The 19,840-nt window shown below is 38.8% G+C and overlaps 1 protein-coding gene across 1 annotated transcript in view; it reads left to right on the forward strand.

Annotated features, from left to right (window-relative positions):
* The window catches only part of LOC143716181 (low-density lipoprotein receptor-related protein 8-like), a 111,369-nt gene that overhangs the window by 46,651 nt on the left and 44,878 nt on the right, over positions 1–19,840 (forward strand). Inside the window, exon 4 of the mRNA XM_077208480.1 lies at positions 8,180–8,299. Coding sequence (XP_077064595.1) covers positions 8,180–8,299 — 120 coding nt within the window. The remainder of the gene's footprint in view (positions 1–8,179; positions 8,300–19,840) is intronic.

Genomic DNA, 19,840 nt, shown 5'->3' on the forward strand with positions numbered 1-19,840 from the left:
GGTTGAAGCAAGGAGGAAGCAGGATCCACATGCAACACACTTTATTCAATGAACTGAAAGCTTTACAAAGACTCAGACTAGGAACAGGAATAGGGGGACCAACATCGACAGTAACAACACAAGAACAGACAGGGGAACACAGACTGACATCACAACAATTGTGAAATATTATTACAATTTTAAAGAAACGGTTTTCGTTTAGAATATAATAATGTAATTTATTCCTGTTATAAAGCTGATTTTTCAACATCATTATTATTCCAGTCTTCAGTGTCACATGATCCTTCAGAAATTATTCTAATATGCTGATTTGCTGCTCAAGAAACATTTATGAATATTATCAATTGTCGAAAAACAATTGTGCTGCTTAATATTTTTCTGGAAACTGTGATATACCATTCAAAAGTTTGGTGTAATAAAATAAATATTCCACAAGGATGCAATAAATTGATCAAAAGTGACAAAGGCATTCATAATATTTCAAAAGATTGCCATTCTAAATAAGTGCTGTTCTTTTCAACTTTCTTTTCTTCAAAGAATCCTGAAAACATGTATCACAGTTTCCACAGAAATATTAAGCAGCAAAAAACAGTTTTTAACATTGATGCTGAAAATTCAGCTTTGCATCACAGGAATAAATTACATTTTAAGAAATTAGATCAAATAAATGCACCCTTGTTGAGCACAAGACATACATAGATACATTAGAAATTATTCCAAACCTTTGACTGATAGTGTATATAATATTTTTGAATGCAAGAATGTGTCCTTGGTGAATGTCTCCACTTATTCTGTACTTGTATGAATTGCGCCGATGGCAAGACGGTTATCTTAGTATGAAATGTACACAGGGGTCAGGGAACATGATTAATAATAACATCAATTTATCACGTTATTTTTACACACTAAATTAACGTTAAATTGACAGCCCTAATTTTAGTTGGAATCTTGTAATGAATTCCTTTTTTCTAAATTAAATTCATTGCTTATCTACATTTTTTTCTAAGTAGGATCAAGCTTTACACACATGCACATAAACCTAAAGGTTCAGCATGAGTACATTCCTACACACACATACACACCTTTGCTGTCTGTCACGCACAGATTTCATGCTGGAGTAACCTTGTTCTCTCACATTAATGAACACTATTATGGATGTCTTATTTAAAAATGAATGATGCTTCCATGTTCAGCACATTTAACATCTTCCTATTGCAGAAAAACACACAGGAATGATAAAAGCCGGTTTTACGGCTTTTATAAAGAAAAAGCTTAACATTCATAAGGAAAGCATTACTGTCTGAAAGCTGAGAATGTTTGTGAGCTCTACCGTCAAAATACAGCACAACAAGGGCTTTGCTGCCCCACTTTATGTAATTGACTGCCATATGCTGTCCAATATGTTTAGTAAATCACTGCTGGACTAGTGCATGGAATCTTTTTCTTCAGTATATCGACGCCTGTCTGGCTGTAACATTACCCAGTTATAATCAAAGGATTCTTAATAGTTCGCCAATCTGTCTATGAAGTGAACTATAATGCCAGCTAAAACAGTGCTTAAATAATTTATTTTTTAGCTTCCTGTCTCTTTAATTTGGCCCAGATCTAGAAATGACCTAGTTTGTTCCTCAATAACATGTTAACAATGGAGCTAACAAGAGTCAAGCTGTACTGGTGCTCTGTAAATGTTTAATAAATAAAAGTCAAATTGAATTATGTTAAAGGGATAGTTCAACCAAAAATATGGGTTGTAATCTTTTATTTATACTCACGCTCAGTGTGTTTTTGTACATACACTACCTTACAAAAGTTTGAGGTCAGTACATGTATTTATTTGATCAAAAATACTGTAAAAACAATAATAGTGTGAAATATTATTGCAATTTAAAATACCTGTTTTCTGTGTTAATATATTTTAAAATGTAATGTCAAAACTGAATTTTTAGCATCATTCCCCCAGTCTTCAGTGTCACATGATCCTTCAGAAATCATTACAATGCTGATTTGCTGCTCAAGATACATTTAATATTATAACTCGCAATTCTGACTTTTATCATTGAATTGTGAGTTCTAAGCACGCAATTGCAAGTTATAAAGTCAGAATTGTGGGATACAAACTCACAATGTGAGATAAACAGTCAACATTTTTTATTAAAAAAAAATTATTCCGGAAACAAGCTTCTTTACTATTGACAATATAAGAAGTGTTGTTGTTGTTTTTTAGAAAAAACCAAAATCAGCTCTAAAACTCAGTTCATTGCTTGAGGCTATAGGGGCTTTAACACCGGAGGAACCTTTTCATGGTTCCTAGAACTATTGGCGGAAGATGTCGGCGTGTTAGCACCGCAGGAACTAGTAACGATTTTAGTTCTAGTAACTCATTTTGGAAGAACTTATTTAGCTCATACTTGAGTAAGGTCTAAACCAGCACTATAGGATCTATCCGTGACGTTAGTGTACGCTGATTGGCCGAACGCACGCGAAACACCAGCATCCGCCATTTTTAAAAAGTCTGTGTAGACACACAGATTACAGCCTATATATTTACTCCAGAAACTAACTCTACGAACATAGAAAACAGTGATAGATGGGCCTTTACGCTGAGGAGAAAATCCAATGCAACTTTGAGTGAACCAAGCGAAACATGATTATGTATTTCTGCTCAGCTAGCAGCACTGGATATTAACCTTACGGCATAATAACTTTTTATTACTGTCTACTTTCTATGTATAACAATTCTATCCAATAACATATTAGAAAGGACTGTTAGACAGATCGTAAACTAATGAACATGAACCCAAGCACTGTTTGTTTGCTCAGGCTCTGGCGTTCTCAGCGCCGTCAAAATAAAAGTCCCAACAACAAGCGCGGCTTACGTCACTTCAGAGTTCCTACTGGCGGTGTGAATGGAACAGGAAAACGTTCCTATGGGAACCATTAGTTCTCGGGGAGCCACCCTGCTGGTTAGTTCCTAGAACTATCCGGTGCAAAAGCCCCTAATGTAAATTGCTATTCTATTTGTTGTCGCTTGTGGCTTAGAAATGACACACTGCAGCTTTAAGTTAAAGGTGACTACATTAATGTTCCGGCACATGATATTCCTGTACTCTTTTTCCATGTGGCAGCTCTCCTGACAGCAGAAATGACTATGAAGTGGGGATCAATTTAATGTGTTTAGAGACTAGCGGCAATATTTGACACTGCTGATTTGATGAAGTGGAGTTAAGAAGCCCTTGATCAAATAGCCATCAGCAAAGCCCAATGTCTCGTCTGAGTCCACCGCGACCCTTCACAACACCGCACTCTCTTACCTCACACCTCACTGCAGACAACACAAGTGTGAGATCACATGGGGCTGAAGAAAGCTCTTCTGACCTTGTTGTCATTTGTTCTACACGTTTTCTCTCACTCTCCTTCTCTTCCCTTTTCCTGCTTTTTAGCAGATATTGCAGACCGCACTTCGTAAAACCAAGTCCTTTTAGGGGGCTTTCACACTGGCAGTTTACTTCGAAACAGAGCACAGTTTGCATGAAAAACTGGTAATGTGAAAGCTGTCACCCAGGAGCGGTCAAAATATCTTTGTAAAGTGACTGATCTTGACTGAATAACTTGTGTATTTTTCATTTCATATTTTTTAATTTATTTTTTAAAAACTATATGCGGTTATCTTACATTTGATTATATTTGATTTCTTGCACTTTCTTCAGTAGAATTAATTTGTGCTATTGCTAATTTGTTTATTTTTTCTTATTTTATAACTAATTGTCTTTATTAATGTTTGAAATATATATTAAGTTGTTTTTTTCTGATATTTCTATACAAAGTTCCTTGTGAAAGTGTTTTTTGGGCTGCTGATTTTGGTTTGTGCTATTTAGTACTAAATGTTTTGCAAAAAGACACAGTATAAATATGTTTGATATGTAAATGTTTGGTTTATTTATTTACTTGTTTTTATTTATACCTTATAGGAGTCAAAACTGGGAAAAGGAATACATTTTTTTCATACAATGGAGTCCAGTGTTGTTTTGATCTTTTGAAAGAAAGAACGTTTGGGATGACATGAGGATGAGTAAAGGATGAAGATCATTTTGCACCATTGCATGTGTTCTGCATAGATAAGGCAATCCCAGAATGCTCTCTGATTATAAAACAACAACAAAAAACAACAACAACAACAAAAACAATGTAAAACCTGGTCAATAATAAACATACTTCACATTGTTATTGTAGTATTTTTATATACAATTAAAGCATTTATTAGTTTTTTGATATAGTTTTTTTTTCATTTTAGTTTTAGTAATTTTAGTACTCTAATTTTCATTTAGATTCTTTAATTTTATTATTTCATTTTATTTATATATATACATATTTTTTTATTTTAAATTTTTTATTTTATTTCAGCTTTATTTCAATTTACAATAGTTTTTTTTCTAAAACTTATTTTTTTTTTTTTTTTTTTACTCATTTTAGTTCTATTTTCAAAGAACAATAACAGCACTTAGTTGATATTTCCATCTAATTACCATTAGCAAACATTTGAGTGCTCTGTGCTGCATATTTAATGCTTGTTCTTGTGCCTTTAGCTTAGCGACATTCTACCGTTTGACAATTGGAATCAATTGTGTACCAGGTCTCCTGTGTGCTTCACATGATTGGTGCTACTTTGTGTGGCACACATGCTGTGAAGAACGTTCCAAATCTGTCACTTATAAGGTTCCATGTCAGATAGATGCTGTCAGCTGATGTAGGCTGTAGACAACAAGACAGCTCACTCGGTTTTGGAACAACGCTCCAGATTTAATGTGTCCTGTTGATGTTTTCAGAATTAGTCTATCCTCTCTTAGTGGCTTATAAATCTCTGAAGCATCACAATTGTCTCAGTTAAAAATGAATACTGACACACACCCTCCTGCACACTAAAACACTGCATTACTGCATTGCAGATCCTTTGTATGTCATGAAGTTATGAAATGACACTGTTGGTTCACACTATTTCAGTAGCAAGGCTGGCTTGCATTCAATATAAGCATATTTGAATAAAGTCAGGAAGATTAATGACAGCCATGTTGCTTGATTAATGATACTGTAGGGTTGGACAAGTGCTGCAATAATGCAGAAATCACTCCCCATTTGATATGCATCACTCATTTAAAGGTGCTCTAAGCGATGTTGGGTGACGTCACTTCTTGTTGACGTTCGAAGTATTGTCAAACAAAACGAAGGCTAGCTCGACCCTCCCTCCTCCTCATCCCGTCCCCTCCCCCTCCCTTCCGTGCTTCCTGAAACAGGCTTTTCCGATGTAAATTCGGAACTTTGTGCGTTCCTTCCCCTTTTCTCTTTTCTTTGTTTATTGGAACGTTGTCTCTTTGGTCGTGTGTCGGCCATGTCCAAATTCTAGAGAATTTAATAATGTTAGTCGTTGTCTATGACATCTCTCCTCTAGCTAACACCCCTATTCATGCTTCTCTCTCCTCCAATCCCCACACCCCCCTTCATGTGCACGCTCACTAACCCCCCATCCTCACCCCCAAATCATTCTTGTCGGTTACTGGCTGGAACACTGTTTGTTATGTTTCGTGGTCCAGGTTGGACCAGATTGTTTTTGTTGCCGTTTGTGGAGCATGGGCTGTCTACAGAGACCGCGTTTTTTTTTTACAGTGTGTTCAGGGGACAGGCAGCTAGCGGATAGTGAGGAGATGTTTGCTGTATGTGACAGAAAATATTTCGGCCTAAAAAACGCATAGAGCACCTTTGAATGATGAAACAGATCCAGTGATGGATAATAAATTCACTCAAGTCAAAACTGACTGCTTCAACGGAGCTGCCATTTCAGTGTATACAACATATCCTTGGCCAGGCTAATTGGTACTACTTGTTTGGCCCCTCTGAATTATTTCATGATAAAAGAGCAGCTGAAATGCCCCGGCAGACTCATTGAGTGTTGCGGCTCTCCAGGCCTCTGCAGCCAGAGATGATTTATTTATGCCTGCATTTCTGATACCTCTCAAACTGCAATCTAATATCAACAGACATCCTGCCAAATGGAGCAAATTGACCGTGACTGTGAAGGAGAGAGGGGAACAGATCTGCTAAAACGAGGGCCACGGGCCCTCTGATCTGCCACCTGACCCTGTTTACTATCACTTAAAGGGATAGTTCACCCAAAAATTACAATCCTGCCATTATCTACCCACCCTCTTTTGTGTCATACAGGTTTGGAACAACATGAGGGTGAGTAAATAATGAAAATATTCTTTTTTAGGTGAACTAATTCTTTTGAAGGATGCCAGGAGAGAAAAGCTCTGAGACCCTGTGTTCCAGCTGTCATTAACATTGTCATAGTCACATTTTTTTACATTTTATTTATTATTATTTTTTATATACTCTCAAGACTCTCAAGGTGTGCCCAAAATGAAGCACTTAAACCTCCCTCAGTTTTTTCTGGTCTTTGTTTGGCGTTGCTTGTGTTTAAGAGCACGCTGTTACATTTAATTAGTATTAATCCTAGCTTGTTTCTGTTTTTTATTTGTTTATTAAAGTATACGGCTACATTTAGATCCACTTGCCTTATCTCATCCTTATTCCCCGATCAGAACTTTACAGTTACAATAAGAGTTTATCTGGAACTAAAATAATTAGGATCTCAATTTGGAGGACGTTAACATTTAGCACATACTCAAAATACAACTAATAAAAAAGGAAACACCCAAATTAATAAAATACAAACATGGTGATAAAGAGCAGCAATTAACTATATATTTTGCTACAAAAAGGACTCATAAAATGAATAATTTACTATTTTGAACCAAGCGTGCCGCACAAGCCCTGAAAAGTGAAGCCAAAACGTCTCCATCGCCCCCCGGTGACCGGTCCTAGTATAGCTCATGAACCCCGCCTCCCCATGTTATTCAACGGGACGTGAGACCAACTATACAATTAAATTACACTTCACATATCTTTTTTTCAAAGATAGTTTCTGTCATTTACTGTAGTTTTTATCACGCTGATGTAATTTCAAGTGTTTGTTTTTAAAATAAGTTTGTTTTTAGTTAGTTATTTGATGCTATAAAAACAGCGCGGTGGCGTCATGATTGATAGCTGTGATTGAGAGGTTCTCTGAGCGAAGTAGTCACTGAAGCAACAACAGACTTTTTTTCGAGATCTTTGGGGGACTGAGGAGATTGGAGCTTTGAATTTAATATCTAAATTTCTATAATTCATTATTGCACACTGACATAATGGGTTGTTTTGCAGCAGAGGCTTGTGCTTGCGATTGATTCAGCGAGAGTGAGGGCAGGGCCTTGATTTCACGGCTTTAGATTCCTGTTCACTACTGCGCATGTCTGGTCCCGAAATCACAACTGCGCAGACTCAAGTCTCAAGATGTCAGCACCATATCGGGAAAATGGCGGCTTCACTTCTCGCTAATGGAAGACAGCGAAGGGGCGTCATCCATCTTTTTTTACAGTCTTTGATTTGAAAAATAAACTGTTGAAATGAACAAACTGAATGAACTGATTCACCAATTCAAATGAACTTATTCACTTATGGATTGTCCCGTACATATTCTAGGATAAGCACAAGCACGCAGGACAACTTTTAAACTGGCTATCTTTACACTATTATGCTGCTTTCAAAGTATACAGTAGTTCAGCCCAAATGTCTTCATTCTGCGATCATTTTGTTGTTCCAATTTCAACGTTGTTTTGATATTCTTTGGAACGACTTAGGTGGTAAATGGTGACAGAATTTTGGTAAATGGTGAGTAAATGGTGACATGTGTACTTCATGGACAAGACAATCCCAGAAAGCACTCTGATGTGAAAAAAAAAACTGATCAATATTTTATATACTTCATTCAATACTGAAAAGTATTGATTAAAAAAAGTACCAACTAATTACTTTTACCAATATTTGTGTTGTGTATTTTCATGCTTGTGTTTGTGTCATTAGCTTAGCAAAATGGTAATATTCAACAGATGGAATCAATTGTGAACCAAACCTGTGTCCTAACAAACCTTCTTCCATACTAGTTGTCGAAAAACAGTATGTGAGCTGAGTAGTATGTCTGAATTCATAGTATTCATAAAACATTAGGCAAGAAGACACGGTGAGATCAACAGAATGATTCGACTTTTTAGGTGAACCTGTTCAAACATCTGCTTCTGTTCCACAACAGTCAAACAGACGTGTCCACCAGAGAAGTTTGACTGTGGAGGAAAGTGTGTGTCGCTGTCCTGGCGGTGTGACGGGGAAAGAGACTGTGAGAACGGCGAAGATGAAGCGGACTGTGCAGCAGGTGAGTCTGCTCTCTTTCTCTCAGACTGTGTGTTTGATTCTCCGCAGGGAGTTTTGTTCAAAGCTGAGGTGATACTTTGAACGGACTTTCAACCCCAGTGCTGTGGATCTGCTTCAGTCGTGGCTCTAAAAGGCACAGACTTAGTCAATGGTTTATTTCTTGAGCACAAGTCTATGTTCTGTCTTTTATTGAAACTCTCAAATACTGGACAATTACGTGTTGTTTGGACAATTGACCTATGGCTAAGCCACGCCCCCAAATGCGATGAGCCAATCACAGTGCGCATAGCTATCCCATACACTCCGACATTCTCTGCTTCCTTGTCCATTGAAATGCATTGCAGTTAGTCAGGTTTCATTAGTTTTTATGTTTTTTCTTGTCCTTTTAAGTTGAAAATGGTCAAACGGTGTGCATGGAGTACAGGCTACTCCGCGACACTAGGTATCCCGAGAGGCTGGGCGACGGTGGGTATTTTTTACCCTTTCCCAAGCCACATCTCAACCGAGATAATTGTCTGGATTAAGTTATGGTAGACCACAACACTAACTAAACGTGGATAAATTAAACAAGGATGTCTACATCTGTTCTAAGATAAGTCAACAACTTATTTGAACGTTATCTTTTACATCTCTAACGTAACGTTAGCCTAACATTAGAAAACGTTAACGTTAGCTTCTTGCTGCGTTGTACATCATGTCACTTAGCTTCATAAACGCATCTGTAAATAACCGAGATAACAAATGTTAGCAGTGTTGTGCTGAATGATTCATGTAAATACTGTAGCACCAAACTAACGGAGAGGTACTCTTGGTAAAGATGGTAAAAAGGCTTGTCCTGGAAACGTATGCAACTTAGACCTGTACATATTTAATTTGATCATGAATCATTAATTACATATTAAAGCACAATATTTTAGACAACGTTTTACCAAAATATATATCTATATAATCTTTCTGTCTCCAAAAATCAATTGCCTCCTGTGAAATGTCTCCCACTGTGACAGCTGCCATAGCGCCTGTCACTGAATGTTGACTGTTTGTCCGAGTGAGTGGAGGGGGCGTGGCTTAGCCACAGGTCAATTGTAGTACTAGACAGTTACAACTGAGAGTCAGTAATAGCAATTAATTTAGGTCTGCGTCTGTTGTGTAATTATTCTATTTACAAAGTGTTTTGCAGAGGTTGAGCATTGTAACCAATCACAGATATGCCTGTTGTGCACATGAATGTAACAGTGAGAGATTTAGGTTTTACAGTCTGATCCACAAGTGTGTGCTGTATGTTTTATTTAAAGTCAATAAATAATAATAATCATGCTGCCCTAGTTTTTTGTGTTGGTCAGACGTCAATTCACTGTTTATCTTGTATTTACGTTTAAAATGAATGAAAGTCATTGCATTATATAGCAGTATATCAAACCAAGTGCCATTTATTTTAAAGAAAGCACACTTTTGGTTTGGTTTTGGCACACTTTGTTGTTTTTTTCCGCGTTTGAGGCCCTTAAAATGGCCGACTCCCTGACCAGTGCCCTGACTTCAGCACTAGGGAGCTAATTGAGACACATCCATAGATACTGTTCAAAATGAATGAAAAAACTCTTATAGTGGATCATGTTAGTTAATGTGATGAACTACACCTGTGGTTCCTCCTGTGTTCCTCCTGTGTGTACTTGAGGAGGCAATGGCTTCAAATGCAAAAATGATTAAAAAAGTCAAGCTAGTTCTAAGAAATAATGTAATATTATTTGTTTGTAGATCCAATTTTATTTATCTAACGCATTTATTATTTAAGTGTGGCTTCAGTGTCCAGAAACTCTTCAGGCCACTGTATAGTTTAAACTAAGAATGAATCCTATAGGCTGTGGTACCAAGTATTTATTCTTAAGGAGAAGCAGATCCGGCAAAAATATGTCCCTGACATCCTCGACCAAGGTTTTCTTGATAAATTGTATGGACTCTTGGATATTGATGTTAGTGGCAGGGCTCATGCTCATGTGTCATGCTCATTGAATGTTTCAACACTTTTGGTAGGAGGCGCTTGAGCTCTGCTTATTAAACATGGTTGTTTTACCTCAGCCAATCAGGTGTCTTCACAAACCCCCGCTGTGAATCTTACTGCCCTACTTTTTAGAAGCTGTGAAAATTGACTCTTTCTCTTAGCTTCCCTTTCCCTTGCTCTTCGTAATCGTATTTCTCCACTCTCTGTTTCTCATTAATGGCTTCTCACACTCCCTTATTTTCCACAATCTCTCTTTCTTGTCTTCCAATTCTGGCTGTTAAAATAAAGGATAGTCTTGCAGGTGATAAAATATCATAATTTTGAGCGACATGTTTTATAAACCACATATAAATCACATTATGAACTTATGAAAATAATATTATTAATATACAATTAATACAATGACTAAGTAAAATTGTATTACTATACAAAATACTTTACAATAAGGTTCCATTAAAAATTAAAAATATAAAATTATGAGAAATACAACTAAACATTTGTTAATCTTTGTAAATTTCAACATTCACTAATACATTATTAAAATCAAAAGTTGCATCTGTTAATATTATCAATGAACAATGAACAGTTATATTTTTATTAACTGACATTCACAAAGATTAATAGTTTATGGAACAACTGTAACATTAAATGATGCATAATTACAAGTAACTAACCCTAAACCAAACCCTAACCGTAACTCTATAGTATACATGTTGTTAATTAATATTACACAGAACTTATTTGTGTAAGTACAATGTAACTACATCACCTTAAAATAAAGTGTAACATTATATTATATTATATTATTATGAAAAATCGTATTAATTTCATTATAATGTAATTAAAAAAAAATGAAATTGTAGAAAGTTTGTCTGAGTCTACGTAAGTGATTGTGTCCCTGAGTTCTTTAAATTATGATTACAGCTCAGGTATTATTTTATTTAAACATCCAGGGTGCATTTTCTGGGGTTATCTATAGTTAACTTTACATAATTTATTATTTCGTATCTGTCTGTGTTTTGAATAATTTGTTGTCTAGCTCATTTCTGATTATGATCTGGTCGCTTTACTGGCCTACCACTGTAAATTGTAATTAACCTGCAGGTCATCTCTTTGGACACGCTCTGAGGAAGCATTAGTATGTCAACATTTTTAACGCTATTTTAAAATCCTTTACTGAAAGGCCATTTAAATAAAGGTTTGTTTTTTTAATTAAACACAAGACGTGCCTCAGATATAGTTTAAATAATATAGAAAATTGAAAACCAACCTGCTTCTGATCCTCCTTTGTTGCAAGTTCAATTCCATCTGAAACATTAAAAACTCTTGCAATGTCACAAGATATAAATCAGAATGTTAATTGCCCTATCAAGAGCAAATGAAACAGCCTCCAACCATTTTTTCTCTCTAGGGGGTGGGAGATGATAATTCATATGTGTTAAAAGACCTGGCGAAACACAAAGGCTAATTAATCATTATGCATCTTCAATAACAGCCATAAAGACATTTTGGATGGATGGGCTAGTATGGTTGTATGTTTTCCAGATTATTTTTTATCAATCAGTGTTTTATTCAGCCGTCCTCATCAGAGGCCACAGTCTTGGCAGCACCGAGCCATTCTTTCTTTCTGTAGAGGTAATCATGATTCTATTTTCATCAAGCTATAAACCCAGGCATTCTCTCACTGCTCTGACTCCTGATCAGTTCATCTGTGCCAATGTCAGAGTATCGAGCCAGGAGAACGGGAGCCCTTGCTCAAAATGATATTTCACCTGGGTCTGATGATAATTGATTTCCTGCCTTGCTTTGTGAGGTCAGTGCAGTGTAATACACCTCTAATTATCCACTGTTGAAAGCCTCATAACTCGAATGTACTGCAGTGATGCTCAAACTGGATATGTCTCAGTGCATTCACACAAAGTGCTCACTGAACGTGCTTGTTTCTCAGTATTGCATCATTTCTTTTCCTGTTGTTTTGACCTATAGTACCATAGGGTAAGGCTAAACAATCATTTCCCAGCTTTTTTTGTGTATCTTCTATCTGATATATTTTATTTATTTGGATCTTTTTGTCTATGTTCGATATGAGCAATGATTTGATTCATTTCGTTCATGTCAGACGCTTTCTCATAAAGAGGCTTTTACTCGGTTTTAAATTTGGAGTTCATGCACTATGAAGTATACCATGTGTGTTTGGATAGTTTTACGGAATTTATTCAATTACACAATTTTACAGAAATGATCAAAATATGGTTAAACGTCAAAAACATAAAACATCCAGTTTTTCTGGTTGTGAGGGGAGACCTATTAAATGGCTTTAAATGTGGTACAATATGGATCCCTAAATAAATGTACGTATTTGTGAGTGAATGAGTGAGTGAGTGAGTGAGTGAGCGAGGAATATAAGTGAGTGAGTGAGTGAGTGGCCCCATACCTGACCAATATTAGTAATTATGGTCAGAGAAAGCTCCTGACAAGGTATTGCATTAGTGACCACAGTCTGTGTGAGGAGATGGGCCGACAAAAGCAGAGCTGGAGAGAGAGAGAGCTCAGACTGTGTTCACACTGCACTGATGGGGTCGTAGAGGACGAGCTGCACTTCCTCACCGAGTGCAGCAAGTGTAAAAACATCAGAGACACTTATTTCACACAAATAGCATAGATTTACCTCAATTCCAACAAGCAAGCCTCATAAACAAACTGTCTTATATTTTGGGAGAGAAAGAAGAATGTATTCAGCTGGCAGCGCAGTATGTATATCTCTGTACTTATTTTGTATATTTATTGTAATGTATTTGTATAATATTGTTTTTTTTTCACTTTTATTTATCTACATGTTTGTATATGTCTATTGCTTTGGCAATATTGTGCTGAGAGAGTTCAGTGAGTGAGTGAGTGACTGATTGAGAGAGTGAGTGAGTGAGTGATTGAGAGAGTGAGTGAGTGAGAGAGTTCAGTGAGTGAGTGAGTGAGTTAGAGTGAGAGTTCAGTGAGTGAGTGAGTGAGAGAGTTAAGTGAGTGGGTTAGAGTGAGTGAGTGAGTGAGTAAGAGAGAGAGTTCAGTGAGTGAGTGAGTGAGTGAGAGAGTGAGTGAGATTGAGAGTTCAGTGAGTGAGTGAGTGAGTGAGTGAGGGAGAGAGTTCAGTGAGTGAGTGAGAGAGTTCAGTGAGTGAGTGAGAGAGTGAGGGAGTGAGTTAGAGTGAGAGTTCAGTGAGTGAGAGAGTAAGTGAGTGAGAGAGTTAAGTGAGTGAGTGAGTGAGAGAGTGAGTGAGTAAGAGAGAGAATTAAGTGAGTGAGAGAGTGAGTGGGTAAGAGAGAGAGTTCAGTGAGTGAGTGAGAGAGTGAGTGAGTTAGAGTTAGAGTGAGTGAGTGAGAGAGTGAGTGAGTGAGTGAGAGAGTTCAGTGAGTGAGTGAGTGAGTGATTGAGAGAGTGAGTGAGTGATTGAGAGAGTGAGTGAGTGAGTGAGTGAGTGAGTGAGTGAGAGAGTTCAGTGAGTGAGTGAGTGAGTGAGTGAGGGAGAGAGTTCAGTGAGTGAGTGAGAGAGTTCAGTGAGTGAGTGAGGGAGTGAGTCCGAGTGAGAGTTCAGTGAGTGAGAGAGTAAGTGAGTGAGAGAGTTAAGTGAGTGAGTGAGAGAGTGAGTGAGTAAGAGAGAGAGTTAAGTGAGTGAGAGAGTGAGTGAGTAAGAGAGAGAGTTCAGTGAGTGAGAGAGTGAGTGAGTTAGAGTTAGAGTGAGAGTTCAGTGAGTGAGTGGGAGTTCAGTGAGAGTGAGTGAGTGAGAGAGTGAGTGAGTGAGTGAGAGAGTGAGTGAGTGAGAGAGTGAGTGAGTGATTGAGAGAGTGAGTGAGTGAGTGAGTGAGTGAGTGAGAGAGTGAGTTAGAGTGAGAGTTCAGTGAGTGAGTGAGTGAGTGAGAGAGTTAAGTGAGTGGGTTAGAGTGAGTGAGTGAGAGAGTGAGTAAGAGAGAGAGTTCAGTGAGTGAGTGAGTGAGTGAGTGGGTGGGTGAGTGAGAGTTCAGTGAGTTAGTGAGAGAGAGAGAGTGAGAGTGAGAGTTCAGTGAGTGAGTGAGTGAGTGAGTGAGTGAGTGAGTGGGTGGGTGAGTGAGTGAGTGAGAGTTCAGTTAGTGAGAGAGAGTGAGAGTTCAGTGAGTGAGTGAGTGAGAGTTCAGTGAGTGAGAGAGAGTGAGAGTTCAGTGAGTGAGTGACAGTTCAGTGAGTGAGTGAGTAAGAGAGAGAGTTCAGTGAGTGAGTAAGAGAGAGTTCAGTGAGTGAGTGAGTAAGAGAGAGTTCAGTGAGTGAGTGAGTGAGTGAGAGAGTGAGTGAGAGACTTCAGTGAGTGAGTGAGAGAGTGAGTGAGTAAGAGAGAGAGTGAGTGAGTAAGAGAGAGAGAGTTCAGTGAGTGAGAGAGAGTGATTTCCGATGACAGTTGGCAGCAAAAATATGAGCTCCTGATATCAACAACATTTTTGCCAGAAAATGTAAGTTTTTTATGACTCAACCTGTAATTATATGATTGAAAACTTAATTGTGAACAAAAGAGGCAGAAGATTTTGAAGGTAAGACCTCTGAAAACGATTTAATTTTTTTGTCATCACCTAAAAACTGCATAAAAACTCAACATATCAAGCTAACTGCTAGCCAAGCTAACATTCCGTGGCAGTTAATTCAGTTGAGAACAACATGGGCCTACCTAAAGCAGAGGCATTTTTCAAAAATGAAGAAGAGCTGGAGATAATATATCCAGCAGAAGTTAAATCTACTAAAGATAAGAAAAGGATGAAAGAGATGATCCTGAGAGAGAACCAAGAGTTACTGCTGTCTGACTACAGTGGACCAGAAGACAACAGAGTCCGGTGTAACCTGCTGTTCTTCACTGAACACCCATCAGCCTGGCACACCATCCTCAGCTCTGCCATGACATGTAGAAGAAAAGGAGGCATCAGCAAAGGCAGACAACTCACTCTGGAAGGAGACAACGACACAAAGCTGATTGTGAACCTCTATCATAACGGAACAGTCATGGTCCAGGGACCAGAAACCAGCCTTAATGAATTCCAGAAGAACTTCAAAAATCTTAAAGTGGAGGTTCAGAAGATTAAGAAAGATCCTGAAGTGAAGAGAAGCACAGAAGAGGGACTCTACAACACAACGGACACAAACATTGACCCAGGCTCAAGAACTCCTCGGACAGACAGACACATCAGCACTCCTGTGTCTCCCAAGATAAAGGCCTTGAGAGACAACATCGCAGAGCTGGAGCAGGACTATTACTTGTTTAAAGAGGAAACTACCAACAACATCCACCAGCTCCTGAATATGTCCAGCCATCACAGCATTCAACAACTACAACAGCTCTGCTCGGCCGTTAAACATCTGGAGGAGGCCAATCAGGAGCTGCGACAGGAGCTGAGGAGGGTGAGAGAGGAGCTGGGTAGAAGAGAACAACACGGCCACACACTGGAGAGACTGCTGGAAGTGACCAGAAACCAGCTGCACACAAAACAACATCAGCAGTGTGTCAGCACTCAAACACACAGCACCTCCACTCCTGAACGCATCCCAACATCAGCAGTGTCAGCACACACAAAAAAGAGCTCCTTCACTCCTGAACGCATCCCAACCACAGCTCAACATCAGCAGTGTGTCAGTACACCATCACTGAGCTACTTCACTCCTGCAACCCCACAATCTCATCAAGCCCCTCAGAGGAAAGGCAGCAGCAGCATCACACCATACCGTCCACCAACTACAACACCATCCACGAACACCGGCAGAGATCAGGCGAGTAAAGACAACATCGTCATCCTCTGTGACTCCAACGGCCACCATCTTGACCACAGACGTCTGTTTCCGGGCAGATCGGTGAAGAAGTTCTGGTGTCCCACCTCACACTCTGCTTTGAGACTGCTGCGAGAGGGAGTGCTGGGCGCACCGTCACACATCATTCTTCACACCGGAACAAACGACATCAGTGCAAGGGTGGACGTCACAAAAGCCCTGTCCAACGTGGTGAAAACAGCCAGCAGGATCTACCCCAGAGCCAAGGTCATCATCTCAACCCTTCTACCTCGCAGAGACGTCCCTCAAAGGATCATCAACACAATCAACGCGGAGATAGCCAACATCTGTGCTTCAATGCCGAACGTTCACATAGCCAACCATCAGCGCATCACCCATGAGCATCTGTATGACCGTATCCACATCCATCGAGAGGGCATGAGACTGTTCGCAAAAACCATCAAGGAGTCAGCCCTGAAACGCCCTCAGAAAACACCCCCTGAGCGCGAGTCAGTCAGACAGACGGACAGCTACGCCGCTGTAGTGGCAGGAACAGGTAGAGCTGACACCACTGACCTGATCCAGATCAAACACATGCTGCAAATTATATGTGACAATATGTTAGCTTAAATACTCATAGTGTGTCTGTCAAGAATGATCGTTATTTCTTAATCACTTTTTTTTTTTTTTTTATTATTATTATTTTTTTTTTTTTTTTATTCAATGTGTAAAATTGACCGACTCACCATACTTCTATATATCCTCTATACTACCTTTCTAATTGATTAATCTATATTTTAAAACATGATTGGGTCATGAATTTCATACATTTTTCTGGTAAATCCAATATTCGTCAATGTCATCGTTTAAAATAACATGCTATAACATTCAGGGGATGTTCTCTTCTGCTTTTGGGGAGAAAACTACTAACCCTGATTTTGTAAATATTGTATATAGTTCAGACATAATTATATTACTTGAGACATGGTGTCGTTTAGACTCCAAAATCTGCACTCCTCCAAACTACAGAGAGCTACGAATCCCTTCAATCAAACAGCCTAATATTAAAAACGGAAGAGATTCAGGAGGAATCATAGTTTGGTTTAAAGACCATCTGTGGCATTATATTCAGCCTGTGAAAAAAGGGAAAACACATATTTGGTTAAAACTTCAAAAAGAGCTTTTGTGTTTCGATGAGGACATGTACCTGTGTGCCACATATATCCCCCCATATGAGTCTCCTTATTATAATGAAGACATCTTCCCAACCCTACAGTCAGAGATCGTTTACTTTCAATCTCTAGGATCAGTTCTGTTAATGGGGGATCTGAACGCTAGAACGGGGAAGGAAGCGGATTACATTACCTCAGATGGAGACAAATATATTAACAACTCACATATATATCAACGGAAACACTTTACGAAGGCACGTCAGAATTATGACAACACGATAAACAGGCACGGAAAACAAGTCCTGCAGCTCTGCAAAAGCCTGGGTCTGTATATAGTTAACGGCAGAACAAAGGGAGATTCTCTGGGTCGGTTCACCTACTGCTCATATCTGGGCAGCAGCACAGTAGATTACGCCATCACTGATGTAGACCACAGTAAAGTCAACTATTACACCGTAATGCCACAGCTGCCATTATCAGACCACAGTCACACAGTCCTCAGTCTGAACAGATCCGTGAACCTCCGGCCTTCAGATCCGAAGGTTAAACTGCACCCCCTCCCCTCCACGTTTATATGGGGTAAAGACAGTCCTGCCCAGTACGAAGCCCAGCTCCACAGCACCCGGGTCCAGAACATGATAGATTCATTTCTGTCTAAGTCATTTAGCGAAGAGAAGAAAATGATAAATTTAGCAACCCATCAATTAAACAAAATATTTTCTACATTGGTCAGAAAAGCCCTGAGAAAAAGAAAAAATTATAGATGTAAGAAAGAAATTGCAAAAGATGGTTGGTTTGATAAAGAGTGCCAAAAATTAAGAAAAGAATTAAGATCATTATCAAATATAAAACACAGAGACCCTGCAAACCATCAAACACGAGACAAATATCAGCAAACCCTCAAAACATACAAGTCAATACTAATACAGAAAAAAGCGGATCACATGAAAGCAAAGCTTAATAAGATTGAGGAGGCAGTAGATCAGAATTCTTTTTGGGAATTATGGAATAAATTAGATAAATCAAAAGAACCTAAACACATTCCCATCTATGACCCAAACATCTGGACCGAACATTTTGAAAAACTCTATTCCCAAAACGAACCAACCCTTACCCAAAAACACCTGACCTCCCAACTCCATAACCTGGAACGCACTGTAAAAGACCAGCTAAACCATTTAGACCAGCCCATATTACTAATTGAACTAACAGACAAGATAAAATCCCTAAAAAACAAAAAATCCTGTGGCATGGATTTAATATCAAATGAGATGCTGAAACACAGCAACCCCAAACTGAAAGATGCAATCCTCAAATTATTCAATCTTTTATTAAAATCAGGACACTTCCCTGAGATATGGAAAGAAAATTTGATTACACCAATCTTTAAACAGGGTGAGAAGTACGATCCAAATAATTACAGGGGCATCACAGTGAGCAGCAACCTGGGCAAACTCTTCTGCTCCATCATCAACGACAGGCTAGTTCAGTTCCTCCAACAACACAAGATCCTTAACAATTCTCAGATTGGATTTATGCCTAAACAGAGAACATCAAATCACATTTACACACTTCACACACTCATACAAAAACACGTCCAACAAACAAAACAAGGGAAAATATTTGGCTGCTTCATTGACTTTAGAAAAGCCTTTGATTCGGTATGGCATAATGGACTTTTGCTAAAACTAATCCAAAGTGGAATAGGAGGAAGGACATATGACATTATAAAGGACATATACAACGGGAACAAGTGCGGGGTTAAAATTAATGACAAACGTACTGATTATTTCAGTCAAACTAAAGGAGTCCGTCAAGGCTGCAGCCTCAGCCCGACTCTCTTTAATATCTATATTAATGAATTGGCATCAGCACTTGAGAAGTCCTCTTGTCCTGGTCTGACCCTCGAGGACAGAGAAATCAAAAGCCTCCTGTACGCTGATGATCTTCTGTTGCTGTCTCCTCATGAAGAGGGTCTGCACCAAAGCCTCTCAATTCTGGACCAGTACAGCAGCGACTGGGCCTTACCCATCAACATGGACAAGTCCAAAATCATGATCTTTCAGAAAAAACCTCGCCTTACTGACAAAAAATACAAATTTACACTTGGGGGAACAATTCTTAATCATGTCACCTGCTATAATTATTTGGGTCTGACAATCTCAGCTTCTGGAAAATTTGACACTGCAATAAAAGATCTGACTGATAAAGCACGTAGGGCTTATTACAGTATAAGAAAACCCCTGTTCAAATTTAACCCACCCATTAAACTGTGGCTGAAAATCTTTGACAGCATCATCAAACCCATCCTTCTTTACGGCTGTGAAATCTGGGGCCCAAAATTTAAATTAAATTATGAATCCTGGGACAAAACCCCCGTTGAAATTTTCCACCTTGAGTTCTGCAAGAACATCCTGGGAACTCACAGAAACGCTCCAAGTCTGGGTTGCCGGGCAGAATTAGGCAGATTCCCTCTCCTATCCGAAATCCAGAAGAGAGCCGTAAAGTTCTGGTTTCATCTATCAGATGCGCAGACAGAGAGCTACCATCACTGCGCTCTCAGATACAGGGCAGGACACACAGAGAGTGACCCCATGCGATA

The sequence above is a fragment of the Siphateles boraxobius genome, unplaced genomic scaffold (assembly GCF_051911475.1).
Source record: "Siphateles boraxobius isolate OS27281-9 unplaced genomic scaffold, OSU_SipBor_1 1, whole genome shotgun sequence".
NCBI classification, from domain to species: domain Eukaryota; kingdom Metazoa; phylum Chordata; class Actinopteri; order Cypriniformes; family Leuciscidae; genus Siphateles; species Siphateles boraxobius.